The 23930-nt window shown below is 46.8% G+C and overlaps 1 protein-coding gene across 1 annotated transcript in view; it reads right to left on the bottom strand.

The window, feature by feature from the left end:
- Positions 1-23930, bottom strand: part of LOC136620568 (uncharacterized) — a 69098-nt gene that overhangs the window by 28278 nt on the left and 16890 nt on the right. Inside the window, exons 2-3 of the mRNA XM_066595413.1 lie at positions 13903-13981; positions 11553-12034 (exon numbers count right to left, since the gene is read on the bottom strand). Coding sequence (XP_066451510.1) covers positions 11553-12034; positions 13903-13981 — 561 coding nt within the window. The remainder of the gene's footprint in view (positions 1-11552; positions 12035-13902; positions 13982-23930) is intronic.

The raw sequence follows: 23930 nt of genomic DNA on the forward strand, positions 1-23930 counted from the left end.
ACTTACCTGTTCCGTTGCTAGCGTCCTCGTCTCCATGGTGCCGTCTAATTTCAGCGTCTAATCGCCCGATTAGACGCGCTTGCGCAGTCCGGTCTTCTCCCTGGTGAATGGGGCCGCTCGTGCCGGAGAGCTGGTCCTCGTAGCTCCGCCCCGTCACGTGTGCCGATTCCAGCCAATCAGGAGGCTGGAATCGGCAATGGACCGCACAGAGCCCACGGTGCACCATGGAAGAAGACCCGCGGTGCATCGTGGGTGAAGATCCCGGCGGCCATCTTAGTAAGGTAAGGAAGAAGTCGCCGCAGCGCGGGGATTCGGGTAAGTACTAAACGTTTTGTTTTTTTAACACATGCATTGGGTTTGTCTTGCGCCAAACGGGGGGCCTATTGAATTTTTAAAAAAAACCGTTTCGGCGCGGGACAACCCCTTTAATAGCTGTCTACAAATATCTGAAGGGTTGTCATAGTGCAGAGGGGTCAGCCCTATTCTCATCTGCACAAGGAAAGGCTAAAAGCAATGGGATGAAACTGAAAGGGAGGAGACACAAATCAGATATTAGAAAAAACTTTCTGACAGTGAGGGTGATAAATGAGTGGAACAGGTTACCACGGGAGGTGGTGAGTTCTCCTTCAATGGAAGTGTTCAAACAAAGGCTGGACAAATATCTCTCTGGGATGATTTAGTGATCCTGCACTGAGCAGGGGGTTGGACCTGATGACTCTGGAGGTCCATTCCAACTCTACCAGTCTATGATTTTTCTATGATGACCTATCCTCAGGATGGGTCATCAATAGTTGATCGGCTGGGGTTCATCGCTCGGGAAACCAAACGATCAGCTGATTGTGTGCAGGCTGACAGCACTGCAATTACACAGGAGTCGGAGTGGAGGCAGCATTAGTCTCTACTCAGACCTCTGTGTAGTGGCCGGTGCTTGTAACTGCGAGCCGTGCCTTCAGTTGACTCCAGGAAACAGTCGAGTTTAGCGCATATTTACATCTACATAGGAAGTTCTGTATGGGATTTTCTGTAGGTTCTGCACCAGAAGCTCCAGACAAAATAGTGCAACACGCTGCACTGTATCAGCCGCTAGAATATTGGCTAGCATAATGCCAGAAGCCAGACAGTCCCCATTACAGTCAATAATGTCCATTCAGCTCCGGCATGTGCCAGATCTAGCAGTTTGGGAATTTTCGTTGATCATCTCCGTCCTCATAGCCAGCGGACATCATCCAGAGCCCTGGTACAGATGTGAATGAGACCTTAAGTAGCTTTTTAGCAACTTTGGAGCCCTGAGTCATAAAGTAACCCAGGCTCTGCAGAAATTCATTGTCCTGGTCTCCCCTCCTCTTCCTTGTTGTGGTTCCTCCTCTTCCTCACCGTGGCCCCTCCTCTCATTAGACAAGTCTGTAAGTGACGCTCACAGTAATATCGCACTCTAATAAATCACCTTCACAGGATGTTTTATAGCCACTGCTGGAGAACTCCACAAGACCCTGGGACAGACGTAGCTAAAGGAGGATCGTTCCGGCCCCTGGTGCCCAAAACCTTCTGCTACATAAGACAACGGTATTATAAATGGCACGAGGTACATGGGGAGCTGAAGGTGTAACTCAGCCCGGCCAACTCATGTCTCCACCCATACTTCCGGTGGAGACATATTACACCAGTACCGAAGGTCACTCCTTGGGTATCTGCATATGATTTTCACAAAAAATTAGACCAGAAGGTCACCAGATGGAAGGACTATACACGGATCCCTGTGCCCGAGACGTCTTGCTTCTTGTATTCTGTGCCCTCATCATCATTTATCGCTCTGAAGATCAGTGAATGAATTAAAAAGCTACATAACAAGAATTCTGAGGTTGAGACATGTACAAGAAAACTTTTCGGTGATCCCGTCAATTCTTAGCCCACACCCCTGTGAGCAGAGTTGCGTGTGCCGAAGGAGCAGGTTTATGGTGGTAGTTTCAGCCTTTTAAATGGCATTCCTATTTTTGATGATGCCTGAAGCTAAAGAATGAATCCAGTCCCTTCTATAGTAACTAATCCACAGAAACTAATTGCTGGACGTCTGAAAGGGGGCACATCAAAAACCTAGAAATTACTTATCTGCAAATGCTATGGTGCGCTCAGACATTATTAATGCTGGCACTTCTTTACATATACTAAAAGTATGTACCCCAGCCTCATACACTGACATACCATAATGCACAGAACTTATACTTAACCCAATCTATGGAGCACAAGGCAGTCTCTGAACATCTTCTATGGTATACGATGTTAAAGGACCACCCACAGAGCACTTGTGAGCCACCATCAACAGAGCGATCACTTCTACAGCATAAATATTTTTTTGATGGGTAGTGATTCACACACATTGAACGTGCACCCCCTTACCAAGCTGTGTGGCCTGGACAAACACTATCAACTAAGTGCTCGCGGGCCCCGCCCCCTTCCGCAGGGTGCTCGCGAGACCCGTCCCCTTCCGCAGGGTGCTCGCGAGACCCGTCCCCTTCCGCAGGGTGCTCGCGAGACCCGTCCCCTTCCGCAGGGTGCTCGCGAGACCCGTCCCCTGCCGCAGGGTGCTCGCGAGACCCGTCCCCTGCCGCAGGGTGCTCGCGGGCCCCGTCCCCTTCCGCAGGGCGCTCGCGGGCCCCGTCCCCTTCCGCAGGGCGCTCGCGAGACCCGTCCCCTTCCGCAGGGCGCTCGCGAGACCCGTCCCCTTCCGCAGGGCGCTCGCGAGACCCGTCCCCTTCCGCAGGGCGCTCGCGAGACCCGTCCCCTTCCGCAGGGCGCTCGCGAGACCCGTCCCCTTCCGCAGGGCGCTCGCGAGACCCGTCCCCTTCCGCAGGGCGCTCGCGAGACCCGTCCCCTTCCGCAGGGCGCTCGCGAGACCCGTCCCCTTCCGCAGGGCGCTCGCGAGACCCGTCCCCTTCCGCAGCGGGCTCGCGAGCGCCGCCCCCTTCCGCAGCGGGCTCGCGAGCGCCGTCCTCTTCCGCAGCGGGCTCGCGAGCGCCGTCCTCTTCCGCAGCGGGCTCGCGAGCGCCGTCCTCTTCCGCAGCGGGCTCGCGAGCGCCGTCCCCTTCCGCAGAGCGCTCCCGAGCGCCGTCCCCTTCCGCAGAGCGCTCCCGAGCGCCGTCCCCTTCCGCAGAGCGCTCCCGAGCGCCGTCCCCTTCCGCAGAGCGCTCCCGAGCGCCGTCCCCTTCCGCAGAGCGCTCCCGAGCGCCGTCCCCTTCCGCAGAGCGCTCGCGAGCCCCGTCCCCTTCCGCAGAGCGCTCGCGAGCCCCGTCCCGTTCCACAAAGCGCTCCCGAGCCCCGTCCCGTTCCACAAAGTGCTCACGAGCCCCCTCCCGTTCCACAAAGTGCTCACGAGCCCCCTCCCGTTCCACAAAGTGCTCACGAGCCCCTTCCCGTTCCACAAAGTGCTCACGAGCCCCCTCCCGTTCCACAAAGTGCTCACGAGCCGCCTCCCGTTCCACAAAGTGCTCACGAGCCGCCTCCCGTTCCACAAAGTGCTCACGAGCCGCCTCCCGTTCCACAAAGTGCTCACGAGCCGCCTCCCGTTCCACAAAGTGCTCACGAGCCGCCTCCCGTTCCACAAAGTGCTCACGAGCCGCCTCCCGTTCCACAAAGTGCTCACGAGCCGCCTCCTGTTCCACAAAGGGCTCACGAGCCGCCTCCCGTTCCACAAAGTGCTCACGCGCCCCCTCCCACTCCACAGTTAGAATTTACAGATGCCATTATGAGCTGCTTTTTTGGACAACCCCTTCAAATGATGCCAATCAGATAACTTAATTAAGCTCAGTTTGATTGTGGCATGTAAAAGGATCGTATGCTAGATAACAATATACAAATAAAATATGTGCTACAGACAATGGCCGGCTCACATGCAATGAGCTGGGAATAAAGCAGGAAGAGAATAATCAGACCCCTCTGCGTGCTAATATCACATTTAATATCTCAGCACTTCTTCATAATTGTGAGTAAAAAAGTTGTCGAGTTCATTCAGGCAATAAGTCAACCGATCTGCCTGCAGCTCACAGAAGAGGAAGCGCTGAGTATAATGTGCGGTTTACCAGACCTTCCCAACAAGAGCATAGCATCTGTGCAATCTGTGTAATGAGGCAACACTTACAGGCTGCAGACCATGCTACACACTGCTACTGCAAATGTACTGTACAAAGGGGGCTCATGGGATTATGTGTGAAAGAATCCCCCCAAGAAAGATTGCCAGTAAATAGAGGGAGTTATCTCAGAAGTGGGAAAGTATGATAGTAGTTCTGTACTTGTACATTGTATAAGTAGTATATAGTATGGTAGTATACAGACTGTAACTACTATAATACTGCCCCCTATGTACAAGAATATAACTACTATAATACTGCCTCCTATGTACAAGAATATAAGTACTATAATACTGCCCCCTATGTACAGGAATATAACTACTATAATACTACCTCCTATGTACAAGAATATAACTACTATAATACTGCCCCCTATGTACAAGAATATAACTACTATAATACTGCCCACTATGTACAAGAATGTAACTACTATAATACTGCCCTATATACAAGAATATAACTACTATAATACTGCCCTCTATGTACAAGAATATAACTACTATAATACTGTCCTATATACAAGAATATAACTACTATAATACTGCCCCCTATGTACAAGAATATAATTGCTATAATATTCTTGTACATAGGAGGCAGTATTATAGTAGTTATATTCTTGTACATAGGGGCAGTATTATAGTAGTTATATTCTTGTACATAGGGGCAGTATTATAGTACTTATATTTTTGTACATAGGGGGCAGTATTATAGTAGTTATATTCTTTATATAGGAGGCAGTATTATAGTAGGTATATTCTTGTAAATAGGGGCAGTATTATAGTATTTATATTCTTGTACATAGGGGGCAGTATTATAGTAGTTATAGTCTTGTACATAGAGGGCAGTATTATAGTAGGTATACTGCCCCCTATGTACAAGAATATAACTGCTATAATACTGCCTCCTATATACAAGAATATAACTGCTATAATACTGACCCCTATGTACAAGAATATAACAACTATAATACTGCCCCTATGTACAAGAATATAACTACTATAATATTCTTGTACATAGGGGGCAGTATTATAGTAGTTATATTCTTGCACATAGGAGGCAGTATAATAGTAGTTATATTCTTGTACATAGGAGGCAGTATAATAGTAGTTATATTCTTGTACATAGGAGGCAGTATAATAGTAGTTATATTCTTGTACATAGGAGGCAGTATAATTACTATAATACTGCCTCCTATGTACAAAAATATAATTACTATAATACTGCCCCCTGTGTGCAAGAATCCATTGGAAGCTGGTTCTGCTGCCCTATCTATGCAGTAAGCCTTTTCCAGTACACTGTTTACATAGACTAAGCTTGGTTCCAGGTTTCTTTATCTATGCTCTGAGCTTGTATCCAGTGATGTACTTACATAATAAGCTTGTAAGCTCGGCTGTGATACCATATCTATGTAGTAAGCTCTGTTCTGGTACAATATCTATGTCCTAAGCTTGGTTCCAGTCCTGTAACTATGTTGTCAGCTTGATTACAGCAGTGTTTCTACATAGTAAGCATTAGATGACTGTAAAACCACAGCCTGGGCGGACACAATCTTCATACCAGCCAGGGCCCATGGAAGACTGAATCTGCCCATGCCGCCATACATTGCTCGAATGTTATCGCCACACCGCGCTTGATTTATAATTCTAGGTTCTCTCCCTGAGGAGAAGAGATACTGTTTCTGAAACTGTCCTGTGGAGGGCGATGGAGGTGATTTACCCCTCTTTGCCCTGATACGGGGCGCAGGAATATATTTAGAGTTTTATTCTTCCCTTGTTTCTAGTGCAAGAGGAATTAAAAAGACAAATATCTGAATGAGCTTGTCTGTGGAACTACAAGTCCCAGCACGGTCTGTCTGAAAGGTTATCACCATGTCCATGCAGGACTTTTTAACTTTTATTGTTTTCAGACTACAAGTCCCAGCCAGTCCCAGGCAATGTCCCACTCTGGCAGGTCTGATGTACTGGTCTCGATGCGAGCTACACGTGTTAATATTTAATTACAGCTGCGGAACATAACACATGTTCTTGTTTTCAAAGTCCATTAGTCGGCTCTGAGATTTCAGCCGCCTTAAAAACTGGGTGCCAGATTCTCACTGTGCACTATAGTTACCGGATGGGTGTGATGATGAGGAGGATGGTGATCCTGGCAGGGTTACTGTATATTACTGGAGTTCACAACCAAGCAGTATTATAGGAGTTGTATTCTTGTAGATAGGGCGCAGTATTATAGTAGTTATATTCTTGTATATAGGGAGCAGTATTATAGTAGTTATATTCTTGTACATAGGGGGGCAGTATTATAGTAGTTCTATTCTTGTACATAGGGGGCAGTATTATAGTAGTTCTATTCTTGTACATAGGGGGCAGTATTATAGTAGTTCTATTCTTGTACATAGGGGGCAGTATTATAGTAGTTCTATTCTTATACATAGGAGGCAGTATTATAGTAGTTCTATCCTTGTACATAGGAGCAGTATTATAGTAGTTATATTCTTGTACATAGGAGCAGTATTATAGTAGTTATATTCTTGTACATAGTGAGCAGTATTATAGTAGTTATATTCTTGTACATAGGGGGCAGTATTATAGTAGTTATATTCTTGTACATAGGAGGCAGTATTATAGTAGTTATATTCTTGTACATAGGGGACAGTATTATAGTAGTTATATTCTTGTACATAGGGGACAGTATTATAGTAGTTATATTCTTGTACATAGGGGGCAGTATTATAGTAGTTATATTCTTGGACTTAAGAGGCAGTATTATAGTAGTTATATTCTTGTACATAGGGGACAGTATTATAGTAGTTATATTCTTGTACATAGGGGGCAGTATTATAGTAGTTATATTCTTGTACATAGGGGACAGTATTATAGTAGTTATATTCTTGTACATAGGGGACAGTATTATAGTAGTTATATTCTTGTACATAGGGGACAGTATTATAGTAGTTATATTCTTGTACATGGAAGGCAGTATTATAGTAGTTATATTCTTGTACATAGGGGACAGTATTATAGTAGTTATATTCTTGTACATAGGGGCAGTATTATAGTAGTTATATTCTTGTACATAGGGGGCAGTATTATAGTAGTTATATTCTTGTACATAGGAGGCAGTATTATAGGAGTTGTATTCTTGTAAATAGGGCGCAGTATTATAGTAGTTATATTCTTGTACATATAAGCAGTATTATAGTAGTTATATTCTTGTACATAGGAGGCAGTATTATAGTAGTTATATTCTTGTACATAGGGGGCAGTATTATAGTAGTTCTATTCTTGTACATAGGAGGCAGTATTATAGTAGTTATATTCTTGTACATAGAGGGCAGTATTATAGCAGTTATATTCTTGTACTTAGTGAGCAGTATTATAGTAGTTATATTCTTGTACATAGGGGGCAGTATTATAGTAGTTATATTTTTGTACATAGGTTGCAGTATTATAGTAGTTATATTCTTGTACATAGGGGGCAGTATTATAGTAGTTATATTCTTGTACACTGGGACAGTATTACGGTTACAGAGCAGCACTTCCTCTAGGAGCCTCACTGAATTGTTCATTCAAGAGTTACATAATACAAAGGTGATTAAACAATAATCCCTGTCAGTTACGGCACGTCCTCTTAGCAGAAACCAAATATTAAAGCATTACAAAATATAGGTTAATGAACACTTCATATTCCGAGCCCTTTGTTTTGTCAGCCTTTAGTCACAAGCTTCAGGGCATAAAGTAATTAGCCTGGAATGCATTAGCAGGACAATGCATGTATGATTCCAGGAGAAGGACAAGCTCATCAACCTCTGCAAAAGTTCCTCCCTGCAGGGACTTCGATTTAAAGAGACAGTACACCCACACAACATTTTCTATACTTGTGCTGCATCCTTGAATACAACCTATTCCTCTCTGTTAGCTAAATAGAGACTAACTCAATGGGATGAGTAGCAGGAAGTCCAGAAAACTCCTTGCCCCCTCCATGATCATTAGGTTATGTCACATATCTGCGGGGCGGAGCTCCTCCAGATACATTAGCATACATGATTGCTTACTAAGCTTTATTACTCTGTAATAAGATGATCAGTTTAGGGTCAGTGTCCCTTTAAATGTAGAAACCTCAGAGCATATGGAGCAGGAATTACCATCCAACGGCCCCGCGCTGCATTCTGCAGGCTCCACCGTACGTGACTGAAGCCGCTTCATCCCATTAACTTTACTTTCTAATAATAATAAAGCGGCTGCGGTGGAAACTGGGACGAATGTTATTCAACCCATCGCCTGGAGTAACCGAGAGCCGGAGCCTGGGCCAACCTCGTAGGAAGGAGGGGTCAACCCACAGGCGGTCACAGGAGATCGCCGCTGATCTGCAGTCCGTGTGGTGTGCAGAACGCAGTATGATTACATAGCTGCATCCTGAGGCCAATGCACCCAGGCCTACTTGCAGAAGGACCTTAAATGTGGCCGCTTCTAATAAAAGGTAATACCGCGAGTCAGTGCGGACGGTATCGGTAGTCTGGACATAGTAACTGGGAGGGAAACCATGTTGGACATTAAAAAAGGAGAAACCGAGTAGCTTCTAACTAGGCCACCCTCCAATCCAGAAACTGGAAGAGGGGGTATACCTGGCGTTGGTCTTCTACACTAGTTCGGGGTCTTGTTTGCAGCCATCCAATATCCGCCATCATTGTATGACCAACTAGTGCACTGCTCTCTGATTGGCCAACACTGATCACATAAGTAGTACCAGCCAATCGGAAAGCAGGTATAGGGTATGCGATGTTTAACCCTACCAATGCACCATGGGGATTAGTTAGTCTAAAGACTGAATCAGTCGTCTTGGACAACCAAAAACGGAACCCGGAACCAGCAGATTGGAGGTACAACTGTGCAGAAGACAAACGCCAGGGAATATACCTGTCCCCTCCGGTTCTAGGACAACATTTTTTCCCAGGGCTGGGGGGATCACGTTTAGGGCTCCTGCACTCTTGCGTTTTTCCTGAGCGGTTTTTTCACGCGATATCACTTTTTTTTAACGAGATTATCAAGGGACTTTCTAATGCTAAAAACGCATTGCACAAAAATTGCAAAGCACTAACTTGCGATGCGTTTTTAACATTAGAAAGTCCCATTGAGAATCGCGGTAAAAAAAATGCAGCGATATCGCACAAGAAAAACGCAAGAGTGCAGGAGCCCTTAAAGTGACCCTGCGTTCTGAAGAAAGAAAGATGGCCGCACTACTTCTCTGACTATGTGATGCACTCTGTGGATTAGTATGTTTCGGGAGTCTAAGGATACGTTCACACTCAGCAGAATCTCTCTCACTCTCCCCGCGCTCCCCTCCGCCGCCTCCCACTGCCACCCCGAGCATGCTCGGAGGAGAAGGGAGTTACTGGAGATGAGCGAGGCTCGCTGGAGTAACTGCCCTTACGGAGCGTGTTCGCTCATCTCTAACATTTACCAACATTGTAGTCCCACATTACAAGACATTTTGGTCTCGCTCCATTCCATCAGCAAGCACCCCAAAACAGCAAACTACTCCATTTTTAAAAACCAATTAGTATATCTTCCCCCTTTTTTAATTTGGGACAGTCCCACACAAAAATTCACACCGTTGGCAGCTATGCCAGTCTACCCCTTCTTCCTCAGACCTTCCACTTGGGATAACACAATGGATTATTTTGCTTTGCGTGTTTCCTTAAGAATATTGTAACCGGTCAGGTTCATCTCTCTCATCTCCTTGAGTCCATGCTCCTTGTCCCGCTCCATTCGCACTATCCCCTGCACCGACTCCAGGGTCAAATCTGTACTGTATTATTATTACCATGTCAGCGCAGCAAGCCTCAAGAGATTTTCCTGAGGTATTTCAAGCGGCAAACGTGTATAGTGGCACAATAACTGTGTGTTCTGGCCAGCATTTCAGCACTAGAGCTATCCACGAAAATCTTCCGGGGTTTAACTGCATGGTCAGTGCAGCAAGCCCCGCAGATTTTTCGGGGAGTGAATGACTTGACATTCTACATTGATAGAGGACATGTTGCCTCAAGGCTTTGCAAATCTTGCACACGACTCTGACAATTACATTTCCTGTATGAAAAAGAGATACTGTATAAAAATGTAACAAAAGTAAAAATAACCTGTAACAAAAGTTCAAAAAAAACTTGAGCATTCTTCATCACCATCTTTGGCGTGGCCGCCTTTCATAGGGATGATTCGCGAGAGCAGTCAGACTTCGTCAACATTTGTCCAAAGTAATGAGAACTCTTTCCTTATGAGAAGTTGGCAAGACGGTAATAATTTTTGAGTACCCCACGGAACCCCCCTGTGATTTATTGTGCGGCCTCAGCACAACTTTATCTACAATGGAAGTCTTGACGACTGGAGTTGTAACTCTTGGACACAACATCTCGACCGAGATAAGCCGCTAATTAACCAGAGCTAAGAGCTCCGAATGCTGCCCGGAACCTTTCTGATAAGGATTCATGAAGCTCGCAATAAAATGCCATTGTTGACAAGACAATTCCGAAGAAATGAGGTCTCCACAAAAAGAGAAAATTACATCAAAAACATCCCATAATCCAAAGAGAGGCCATACATGGGCTGATAACACGCTCAGGCGTTACATATGAATAATCCAAGATTGGGGAGATATGAAGAATTGACCACCAAAGGTTTTCAATATCATACGAAGGAGGAAGAATATCTCAAAGTTTGGAGTCTAGGAGGTGTTTTGATGCAAATTTCATCCGGACACGGTTGAGGCTTTGCCGCTAGAAGGGCGCGGTCGAGGCTTTGCCGCTAGAAGGGCGCGGTCGAGGCTTTGCCGCTAGAAGGGCGCGGTCGAGGCTTTGCCGCTAGAAGGGCGCGGTCGAGGCTTTGCCGCTAGAAGGGCAGCTTCTCTCAGGACAACGTCAATCTTCCCAATGGTTCTTCACTAAATCATACTCAACTAGGAAGGTTCCTCATGTTTCAGAATTTTTTGAGCTTCCCCTATGCCTGCTTGTGACGTGGAGGGAACAAACAACCCTAAAGCCAAACACCAGTGGTTTCAGCTTCTTGATACCATGTGAATGTGGTAAGAATGATGAATTGAATATTGCACACTACTCCTGTAGATCTAATACACTGGCTGTACATGACCTGATTTTGATGCAATTTCACACCCCGAAGCAACTATTAGATGAAAATCAGGCTGGACCTCCAAGCATATACTAGGAAACACCCACTACTTTCACCATGTGGACCTAGGATGACAGTGGGTACGGTGCCTATGGCTTGGAGGATGAAGTCCCACCACCTCAGTAAGGTATCTACCCATGCATGGCCACCTGAAGTGCAACAAGAACATCAATGCTTATAGATTGATAATGAACCCCCACAGGCATCTTAAGACTTCTACCATCAAGCCTGATAAAGAGAATGAAGTCACACCTACCTGTTGCATCTTTTCTAAATCAAGGCTGGGTCTGCTGTTTTTGTCTCCATAACCTTGTCTGTGTCTTTTGCATGGCATTCCTTGGTCAAAAGTGGACCCCATACTGGTGAAAATAAGAGGCCTGGAGGATGGGTTCCAGTTTAGGGGCTGTAGTCTTTTAGGAGGAGAGGCACTAAACAGGACGGGACTCGAACTTCCACGCAATCCATCGGCCTGCTCAACAGGCCTGAAGGACATGGCGCACAAGTGTTTGACTTCCTCGTCACTGGACGACGTGTTGTCGCTATGGCAGCTCAATCGGCTGACCTGAGACCACTTGCGTTTTTCCACAGCAAATTCCCTACTGATTCGTTCGAGCTCCTCTTCCGAGCTGTGCCGGTCCAGGCTGGGGTGGAAGATGGATCTCACTTTGCAGCACTGGTTGCCTTGGTTCTGCAACTGGTTGGTGGCCAAGGGGGTCAGGACACAATTCCGTCTTCTTTCTGTCAGGAACAAGTAAGAAACAAGGAGTTCAGAAGATGAGCACTTAAGTCAGAGATTGAATAAGCTCCTTACCTTAACAATCATGATCTGGTTATCTTCAGCCCCCCCCCCCCCCTCCCGATCTATTAGGGTTGGAGTAATCTATATTCTCTTCCTGCTCAATTACGCAATACATCAGCATCATCAACTACATACAGAAAATCCATTTAAAGGGGCTGTCTCAGGATGACAACCCATGCTCATGTGTCCTATAGGTGTTAAGTAGGTGATTCCCTCACTCAGGAGCCTTTGTACAAAGACTGTCTCTGGTGGACCCAGTGCGCCCATGCATCACATGAATGGCCATTCATTTGAAAAAGCGCCACATCAGACCACAGGCGGCATCAGATATTAAGCCCCATTTATACACAACATTTAACACTCAAAATTCGTTCAAACGATGGCTTTTTGAGTGATAATCGATGCATGTAAAGGCTTCCATCTTTCACTCTTCGGCTGAACAATGATTTTTAGGTGAGCATAAAATCCATCATACAGCTGGAGAGAGATAACAGGGACCGCATGCTGTGGTTCTCCACAGGAGCAGCTGATTACATTGTATTCAGCTGACAGCCCAAAGCAGCCCATGGGAAGATGATGCAGCTGAGTGCAAAGTCCAGACCACATGCTGGGATTTGCAAACAGCTGCTAGAGGCTCATTTACAAGCAAATGAAGGTAATAAATTGCTAATGGGCGTTAGTGTCCTTTATCAATTTATCCAAAATGACTGCTAAAACTTTCAAGTTTTCAATCATTTGAAAGACTGTCTTTGCATGTAAATGGGCCTTTAAAGCCCAGCCTTCTTCTTTTGACAAGTGTAGTGCTATTTCTGAAAGGGAGCAGCTATCTTTTTCAAATCACATGCAAACCGTGTCTATATCTGCCTTCCATTAGGCGGCGCTGTAGAGGTATTGTTCCATCTCACTTATTTGCATATTACCCAGAGGATCGTAAATGGCCTTATAAGTCTCCTCACTCACCTTCTAGGTGCTCTCCCTAAGGAGAAAAGACAGCGATTATGACCCATGTCACAGATGAAGGGAATCCCCGCAGTGAGGCTGTTTTCACATGAAAACGCCTCGCATCCCCGGAGCTTTTACATGGTGGAGAGCGTGATATCGGGCTGTAATATCGCCCTCGGTTCCGGGTCTTCTATTTTCTTCACTGTGGATGGCCGCGGATTGGATGGCTTCCACTTACGCCAATGGAAGCCGTGCGTGCGGGATCCAAACTGAAATGGAGTATGCTGCGATTTTTTTTTTCCGGACCAAAAAGGTCCGCAAATCGGATCCACATGCTTTACTGCATTTGCGGACGCCGATGTTTCCCTATGGATGGCTTGATTTGAGGATCTTCCACGTGGAATCCGCAAGTCAAACCCGCCTGTGGACATCGGGCCTAACCTTGAGGTCTAAAAAGAACTATATCCGAGGGGCTTAGAGCTGGAGATACAGGGTGGTCCGCAGAAGAGTAGGCCGGCACCACACTCTTATGAAAGCATCTCTGAAAGAAAATCTGTCTTTGTTGCCCATAGCAACCAATCACAGCGCAGCTTTCATTTTACCTCAGCAGTATAAGAAATGAAGGCTGTGCTGTGATTGGTTGCTATGGGCAACGCTGTCATAAGCGTGGTACCGCACTACTTCTCTGTGGCCCCCTGGACAACAGGTCTTGGGGACTGGCGTTTTTGTGAATTTCTTGTCAGACGGTCAACCCAATAATAAGAGGTTCCAAGTAAACTAGGTTAGGGTCCCTTTAAGGGCAGGTAAACACATCACAGCGCTGATAACAGGAGGAGCGCAGGAGCCGCCATCTTCAGCCTCTAACCTTTATCAATCTGTGCAAGTTCCTGGTTTTCTCCTTCAGAATCGTCGCTGTCGTCCTCATCGCTCGGGGGGCACGAAATCTGGAAAAGCAAAAAAAAGATTGATAGAATGGTTGACCGAGCGTTAGAAAGAAACGAGGCGCGGCAACTGTAACAAACCCTGAGCTGCGAGACGTTTTAGGCCCAATGCCCATACGCAGGTTTGACTTGCTTTCCCCGCGTGGAAGATCCACAAATCCAGACGCCGGTAGGGAAACACTGGCGTCCGCAAATGAAATGACAGCTTTTATAGAATTGCGGACAGGCCGCGGATTCCGTGATAAAGCGGGAGTTTCAATTTTAAAAAAAGGGACCACAAATGTGCGCCGCCAATGCATCCACAGACCCGGACAGCACGCAGAAGCCCCGGACAGGTTACGCAGTGCCCTCGGCCGCGGTCGGATTCCGCCGCACGCTCCTGTGTGGACATGAGGCCGAAGGTCTGTGAAGGTTTTTAGCCAAAATATGTAAACAAGAATGTTTTCAGTCATTGACAGCAAGCAGAGATCTTAAAACTCTGATGAAACAATTAGGTCAGTCTCACACGAACGGGTCGGATTCCGTATGCGGATTTCCACAGCGCAAGACCTGCGATTGATCGGAGGAACAAATTGCAAATGGTTACGGAAGATCGTGGATGCGATCGTTTTTGCGCGCGGATGTACACAATATACAGCGTATCGCTTGTGCTGAAGAAGGATCCCTCCCGCTTTTTTATCCGTTTTCCTTTGACGTTGCAAGCATTTTCGCCGCTCACCCGCGTCCATAGACTTCTATTGCGGCCATCCGAACATGCCGCGATTTTTCTTCTGCTTGCGGAAGGTCATACCTTCCAATGGACGAATATTATCGGGCATCATCTGCGCGGGTGCCCATAGCAGATTCCGAAATTCAAGTCCGTTCATGTGAGACCGGCCTTAGGGTGTACTCACCTAGGCGGTTTTCATGCGAGTGCGATATCGGACCAACGATTTTTACGGGATAAGACCGCATCACACCAGCATCGCAGCAGTTGCGATTTTCTCGCGTGTGAAAACCGCCTATAATTCCCTATGGGAGCAAAAAAAAAAAACACATTGTACATGCGAGCACCACCCAATTTTTTTTCAAGCTTCCGTAGAAGGACGGGCGACATGCTGCAATTTTTTGTCTTGCAGCGTTGCCAGAGAGGAATCGAAAATGTAAACGTACCTACTAAAACAATGTGTTCTTTTCCCGTACATCTCGCAATACTCAGAATTCATGCGAGAGAGGCAAAAAAAATAAAATAAATTGCTTGCGCAAAATACACCCAAGACCGTATTTACACAGCCGATATTCTCATGCCAGTTTTGCGCAAAACTTGCACGAAAGTAGACCCCATTCTTTTCAATGGGCGTTTTTCCTCACGCAGATGGAAAAGTTGCAGCATGTTCTATTTTCGTGTGACTCTCGCAAGAGAATAATAGTATGTGCAAATCTGCGGCGTCCCGCACATCGCACAGAACACGGGCGCCTCGCTGGTGCAGCCCCGCTCTGACATGGAGGTGCTGACAATCTGATTTCCGAATTACTGAAACCTGATTAATAGATCACTTATTGTGCTGACGGTTCCTGGAAAGTTTTCTAACCATAAAACCGCCATAAACTGGATTCTGGGAGCGCTGCCGGCCGTCCTGCCAAAACCAAGATGAAAGGGTCTGCTGTGCAGGGGGGCTCAGCGCTCCTCCGAGACACAACTGGATGCAGCTGGATTCCTCCAGAACCGACACCGGAAAGTGGGAGCGCTGCGATGCAGATAATGTTCTGTATACAGGGAGGGGGGATTCATTATAAGACCCCCATAGGAACCCTTAATGCAGCCCCTCCCCCAAATCCCAAAAATCACCAAGTGTCATCATCTTCTGACAAGTCCTTCTTCTACCAGCCGATACTTAGGTTACACAAGTTTTTGGGAAAGCTGGATGACCGCGGCTATGGCCGCCATTACAGTCCCCAGTGGGGGAAAGCTGGGTGACTGTGGCTATGGCTGCCATTACAGTCCCCAGTGGCGGAAAACTGGGTGACCGTGGCTATGGCCATACTTACAGACCCCACTGGGGAAATGCTGAGTGACCGTCATCATTACAGCCCCTCTGAGGAAAAGCCGGGTGACAACCACAATGGATACTATTATAGCTCCCACTGGAGAAGTGCTGGGTGTCAACCACGATGGCCGTCAGTTACAGTCCCCTCTGGGAAAATGCTGGTCGACTTCCAAAATGACCGACATTATAGCCCCCATTATGGTGTTTTCACCCGGCTTTCCCCGACTCCTGAACAAATCTATTATGTTGTTCTGTGATACCCCTTACTCCAGGTACTTCTGTCATTTAGGATGCCAGCCCCTTTAACCCCCATTACAGCTCCCAGAAGGGTGGTCACTCAGCTTTTCTTGAGTCCTGACCGGCAGCTCTATCATGTTATACAGTGATACGTACCATCCAACTATGGATCTTCTATTCAGGGGTCTAGGAAAGCTGGGTGACAACTACTAGGCCCCCAATTACAGCTCCTGTCAGGGTTTTCACTCAGCTTTTCTAGAGTCCTGAACAGATCTATCAAGTTATTACAAGGGGCCTGCCTATCAGGAGTCTGGGAAAGCTGGGTGATAGCACCTTTTGAAACCCTCATGGCAGCCATATTGATCTCAGACTACATGAAAAAAAAGGGGGCAGACATGAGAACATAATCCTGGGAATGGTGAAGAGATGAAATGGGCAAGGATGGTGCAAATATTGGCACCAAGAGCCACCACCTGTGCCCTCACCCTGGCACATACAAGCGACAAACCAGGAAGGGCACATGTGCACCACTACGCCATTTATAAAAGGGGCCTGAATGAGTTCGGGAAATTTGGAGCAGCTGCCACCATCTTCTGTGCCATTTGCTTACACATCATGGGCGTGTACATGTACGCCTCCCCCACAGTATCTCCAGTGCCGCCCTAGAGGTTGTCCAGGGTCAGAAATACATGGTTGCTCCCCCCCCCCCCAAACACAGCACCACCCTCGTCCACTGGTTGTGTCCGTTATTGCAGCTCAGATCCCCTTCACTTCAATGAAGCCGAGCTGCAATACCACACAAAACCCTATAGACAAGGGTGGCGCTGTGTTTGGAAGAAAGCAGCCATGGTATTCTAACCATGGACAACCCCTTTAACCTCTTAAAGGAGCTCCTTTTAGGTGATGAAGGGATTTGTTTTTTTTTCAAATGCATTAGATCCCAATTACAGCCTCCCACATCTGACATACTCCCCCAGGATTTTTGCCCCCGCAGGTTCTTGCCCCTCATATATACCATCCCTCCATCTCTAAAGCCCAGGACAAGTCCTACTGGTACGGAGTTAACATTTTGGCGTTCGCGCCTGGTGACCCTTTCGCCTCGTCCCACGAGCTTATAAACAGGAAAAGTGCTTCATAAGAAATTCAGAGGCACTTCAGCCGCGGCCAAGAACATCTCCGACCTTCCAGAGCCGCTCCTCGGATTTCATCGTTACTAGGAATCCGATTTCCTCATCACCAATATTCAAACATGACCCAAAAACAAAGCAAGAAACGTTGCGCAGAAACCTCGCCGCCACCGTGGACAGGGCTGCTGCGCAGCAGACAGGAGTGTGTGACACGTTGCGTCTCAGCAGTTGCGTCCGCGGAGTAAGGCCAACTTAGGGTTGTGTCAAAACTAGCATCGCTCGGGCCTTTTTACCGCACGTGAAATAGGCAGTGAACACAGTTTCATAATCGCACGTATGCGCCAACGACGTACCAAAAACGCACCTACGCACGCACTAAAAACGGTGCGTTTTTCACGGACCAAAACTGCATACGTCCATGTAAATGAACCATAGGGGAGTAGGACGTGTCCCGCGCATTTTTCATTATTCGTGACATACACAGTACACCGCAGATACACGTGCACAGGCGTATTTGCTGCGTCTAATAAATCCCCGATTGAGTGAGTCCCAAGGCTGTAAGGTCAGCAAGAAAGCTGACCGCTTCAAAGGAGATTTCACAGCAATTTTCTTGCATGAACGATGAGTTTTCAAGATAAAAATGCGAGATTGGCGTAAGATTTAGATCCGTTTTTCACATGCATGGAAAAAAAATAATATAAAAAATAAATAAATATAAAAAAATAAATAAATTACAAAAAAAAAAAATTTAAATATTGCATGTGGTTCCAATAGTAAAATGTGTTTAAAAAAACACGCTTTTTTTTCACGCTCCCATAGCGGGTTCTTTTTCTGGGCGAGTTCTGTTTATCGGACAGAACTTGCACAAGAAAATCGCCCGTGTAAATACAGCCCAAGACCAGTCTCACGCAGGCGATCCCGATCCCGATCGGCGATCCCGATTCCGCAGTGGACCCAGGTTGGCGACCCCGTGTGCCTTCACTTTTCTGTATTGCGGATGACCGTGGACGCTCACCATCCGTCATACACAGTACAGTCTTTTTTTCTAAATGCTTGTTTTTCCCGCGACATCATTTGTCAGTTGCGGATGGCCTGCGGGTCGGACGGCTTCTATTCACTTCAATGGAAGGCCGGCGGCACACGAGCAGATTTTTGCTGCAGAATCCACGGTTGGTGTCCGCATGGAGGATCCACAGCAAATACTGTTAAAGTTTGCGATGTAAACTCGCTTTATCCCTTCATAGTCCCGGAAACGAATTGCGATTTTTGCGAGCGAAGGAAAAGTCTCAGCATGCTCTATTGTGGTGCGGACAGAGTCAATGGCAGCCGTCCGACCCGCAGCCTAGCCGCGATTGAAATTGTGGATAGGCTGTGGGTACCCGCGTCATCGCCCAGCGACGGCACGGGAAAAACAGACGTTTTACAAAAAAAAAATCTATAATGCGCATGACTGACGCCGAGCGTCCACGATCATCCGCACTACAGAAGAAAACAGGTACACGGGGTCGCCGGCCGCGGTCAGAGCCAGAAGCCACTGTGTGAACCCGCATGCAGAATCCAGCTCTGCGGATGCCGCAGAAATATAAAACATCTTGCGATTTTAAACCCGCTTCCGAAAATCTGAACGGATATGAAAACGTTCTATTTTTTCAATGTGTGTGGAATACCACGGATCATCCGTGTGGGTGACGATCGCGGATTTGCAATAGAAAAATCGGTCGTGCGAGACCGGCCTAAGGGGCCTTTCACACAGGACTGAATATTCCGCCCCAAAATTTGCTAACGTGCGGACTTTGGCGCAAACTTGAATATAGCAGAATCCTGCTGGCAATTCCTTTTTAAAATCCGCAGTTACTGCGTATTTAGGTTCGGAATTCAGGGGCGGCGTGTTCCACAACGCTGTAGAACTAATAGACTAGTGAATGGGAACATGTCTATTCCCATCTGAAGGCTGCACAGAACTGACACTTCTCACAGCTGAGGGTTTGTTACACTTGTCTACACAATCCTCTGAGAGCTTCCTGGACTCCAGACGGATACAATGTATCGCTGCAGGTAATATGTAACAAACTATGATTTGAGCCAATGTGTTTAACCTTGCAGAGACTGGAGACAATAGTAGCAAAACCTCAGCTGTGAGAAATCAGGATGGGTTTTCAGAACCAGAATGCTCCTATTCACGGATATCAAGCTTAAAAATGGTGAGAAATGGAAACACAATGGCACAGATTTATTAAAGGGGTTGTACCAAGACTGACTTATTACCTACCCAGAGGTGATAAAAGTCTGATCATGGGGGGTCCTACTGCTGAGTCTCCCATCAATCCTGAGAACGGGGGTCTCATGCCCCCAACTTCTTGTCACTGGGGGCTCACTGCACCCCTCCCACACGGATGTGGAGATTGAGAGTAGTGGCTGCTGTACATGCATGGTGCTGCTCCATTCATTTCTAGAGGGCTGTCGAAAATAGCCAAGTGCAAGCGCTCAACCATCTCTGGCAATTCCATTGAAGATGAATGGAGCAGCACCACATATGCGCAACCACTGGTCCATTCAATCTCCACCCCCACGGGCGTGCAGCGAGGAGGAGAGCAGGAAACAGGACTCCCATTTTCGGGATTGGTGGGGGTCTTAGCGGTGAGACCTCCACTGATTAGATTTTTTTTACCTATCCTGTGGATGGGTGATAGAAGAGACAGATGGTCGTTGCGCCAAATGTTTCCAAGTGGTTCACACTACATGATAAATTTGGTGCACCTTACTCACATTACATACTTTTCTCTTCCTGACTTCGCCTCTTTACTGTCTTTACATTAGTACCTTGCACCAAATTAATAGCGGCACTATCAATAAAACTGGTGCTTTTTACAATTCTCCTTTTCGAGAAACTTATCGAAACGCTCTGAAGCAGCATAAAAAGTGTCTAAAATACAACAAACTTGGCATACAACATGTACTGCGATCATTTATACTGCCCTTTGCTTTGCAAATCTCATCCAAAGTCTAAGAAAGAAACAAGTAAAATTCCATAGAGATGGACTGAAATGCGTGAGTCTGCGGTACAGAAGACTCAGCGATGTCACCTGTAGTACTGGTACAGAAAGACATATATATATATAACATGTCCTCCACGATCAGCTACACACCCCAACGGGAAAAGCGAAACAATTGGAAATTTAGTGTAAGCACAGCTGGCAGCCATGACGCAGAATCAACCAAAAGTCACACGGACAACATTCACTTTTCTGAACAGGACAATAAATAAATAGAGAATGAAATAAACAGGAACTTTCATGTCACAGAATCTCCCATATGATCACAAAACGCGTTGGGGGATTTATAGAATGGAGACAAAGATCTGATAAAAGAGTTCAAAAGCTGAAATCAAAGTTGAGGTTTCCATTAAGCTCCAGTACCAGGTCCCCAGTGAGGATTCAGCGTGGCACACAGTCCCGGCCTCAGGTTAGATGGCACCCTGTGCAGAATGGTATAATGGCAGCTAGATAGCAGCATAACCACACCAGAATAGTTCAGTGAAGAAATACTTTGCAAGAATCAAGCTCATAAATACAACCCCAGAACCAAGCTCAGTACGTAGATGCAATACCAGAACCAAGCTCACAGCATAAATACAACCCTAAAACCAAGCTCATAACACATACAGTACCAGAATCAAATTTCAGTACATAGACACAATACCGGAACCAAGCTCAGTATATAAATACGATACCAGAACCAAGCTCAGCACATAGATACAATACCAGAACCAAGCTCAGCACATAGATACAATACCAGAACTAAATGATTGTGCTGCATAGGCACCAATAGACTGACAGAGGTGCCATGGAACATCAGAGGTTAAGAGACAGAACCAAAAGGAGAATGATTTATGTAGCTCCACATGGAGAAAGATGATTATCTGACCCGGTGGATCTAAGGGGGTGGGGGGCTGCCCCGAGTCTACATCTGCTTGGGGTCCCCCTACAAGCTGGTATCTGCCGCCCTGTGCCACTGCACACGTCGCATGTAGCCAAGGCTGGCCATGTCACAGCTCACATGAGTGTAGGCATGCTACACAATAACAGTATGATATAATAGCGCTGTCACTTTATGTCCCATGTCACAATGGACCTGCCATACTAGGAAATTCAATAGACATAAATAACACATAAGGACAGAGTAGTGGTGGTGCATTGCAGTTGGTCCACATTTTAGAGCCAGCCCATGAGGGGCTACAGACATCACTGGCATGTTGGATATTATATCAGTGCTCTGCATTCCTGGCTTCATGGTGATGAAGGTATGTTCTTGCACTAGTCATATGGCGGCATACACTGTAATGGAGCTCGTTGGAGGTTTCTATTAGCCACTCCCTACATCAGACATGTTCTGTAGTAGAGATGTAAATCATCAAAATGCAAAAATCTGCAAACCCCTGAAGTGATTCGTTTAACCGCAGGCATGTGCTGCACGTCAGGAATCTTCTTTTCCCAACAGAGGAGGAGCAGAAGTACTACAGATAAGGGCTGCATAAAGCAAACATATGTGAGCGTGCAAGCTGCATTCCAAGTGTGCTGTTTCTTAAGTGTGTGACTTTGGATTCAGGGACTTTGGAAGCGTTAACTTGTATTTAATTACTGTTTATCTATTTGAATTTTTGCATATATTACTTTTATCTAATCTGTACGATCCCCGTGTAGAACGTGCTCCACGATCGGTCCCCGTGTAGAACGTGCTCCACGATCGGTCCCCGTGTAGAACGTGCTCCACGATCGGTCCCCGTGTAGAACGTGCTCCACGATCGGTCCCCGTGTAGAACGTGCTCCACGATCGGTCCCCGTGTAGAACGTGCTCCACGATCGGTCCCCGTGTAGAACGTGCTCCACGATCGGTCCCCGTGTAGAACGTGCTCCACGATCGGTCCCCGTGTAGAACGTGCTCCACGATCGGTCCCCGTGTAGAACGTGCTCCACGATCGGTCCCCGTGTAGAACGTGCTCCACGATCGGTCCCCGTGTAGAACGTGCTCCACGATCGGTCCCCGTGTAGAACGTGCTCCACGATCGGTCCCCGTGTAGAACGTGCTCCACGATCGGTCCCCGTGTAGAACGTGCTCCACGATCGATCCCCGTGTAGAACGTGCTCCACGATCGATCGCCGTGTAGAACGTGCTCCACGATCGATCGCCGTGTAGAACGTGTTCCACGATCGATCGCCGTGTAGAACGTGCTCCACGATCGATCCCCGTGTAGAACGTGCTCCACGATCGATCCCCGTGTAGAACGTGCTCCACGATCGATCCCCATGTAGAACGTGCTCCACGATCGATCCCCATGTAGAACGTGCTCCACGATCGATCCCCATGTAGAACGTGCTCCACGATCGATCCCCATGTAGAATGTGCTCCATGATCGATCCCCATGTAGAATGTGCTCCATGATCGGCAATGCTGTCTAGTGTGCATCTTGTGCCATGTATGTTTTCCTTGACCAGCTGTTCGAGGATAAAAACTGCTTACGAGATGTGAGCATGTTGCACATTTGGAAGCCCGGATCCTGGATCTAAATGCGCAGCTTGCAACACTGGGATCCACTGCCACCATGGAAAGGAGTTTGCTGCTCACGGAACCGGCACTTACTAAGGTAGATGTGGGGTGGATGGTAGTTCGGGAGCACAAGATGAGTAGGTAGCTAGCTGGGTGTCAGAAGGAAAGGGAAGAGAACCAGGGGGGCTAGTCCTGAACTGGCACACCACAACAAGTTTGCAAAGTTGGCAGATGTAGGGGCATGCCATTACAGGTTTAGCATTGCTGCAGCACGACATGGACTCTGACCACCAGGGGGAGGTCTGCTCCAGTAAGAAGGGGAAGGGGAGTGCAGGGCAGGCTAGAAGGTTCTGGTAGTAGCAGACTCATTATTAGGAGGGCAGACAGGGTAATTTGCCACAAAGGTCGGGTTCGTCTAATGGTGTGTTGTATTCCTGCCACTTGAGTTCCACACAAAGTGGATTGGGTTAACAGATTACTGAGACGGGCTGGTGATGACCCAGTGGTTAGTATGGATACACTTAAAATAAAAAATAACCAAAACCTATTAAACTGTATGGTGACCAATGCTGGAAGTCTGACCAATAAGGCTGACAAACTAGAAATAATGTCTGAGGAAACTACGACATAGCAGGAATAACTGAGACCTGGTAGGACAAAAGCTGTGACTGGGTGGTGAACGTACAGGGTTACAATCCGTTCAGAAGTGTAGAGTTTCTACATGTAGAAATGCAGGGAGAGAAAAATAATAAAATCCTCATAGGAATTTTCTATAGGCCACCAAGTATGACAGAAGCCACTAAAAATCTATTACTGAGGCAAATAGATGAAGCAGCAAATCGCAATGAGGTAATCATTATGGGGGACTTTAACTATCTGGATATAAAGTGGAAAGCCAAAACTTGCGGATCTCATAATGGTAACAAGTTTCTGTCAATAAGTAAAGATAATCACCTCACCCAACTTGTACAGGACCCAACTAGGATGACGGCCATTTTGGACTTAATATTAACCAAC

Source organism: Eleutherodactylus coqui, chromosome 3 (genome assembly GCF_035609145.1).
Source record: "Eleutherodactylus coqui strain aEleCoq1 chromosome 3, aEleCoq1.hap1, whole genome shotgun sequence".
In the NCBI taxonomy this organism is placed as follows: Eukaryota; Metazoa; Chordata; class Amphibia; order Anura; family Eleutherodactylidae; genus Eleutherodactylus; species Eleutherodactylus coqui.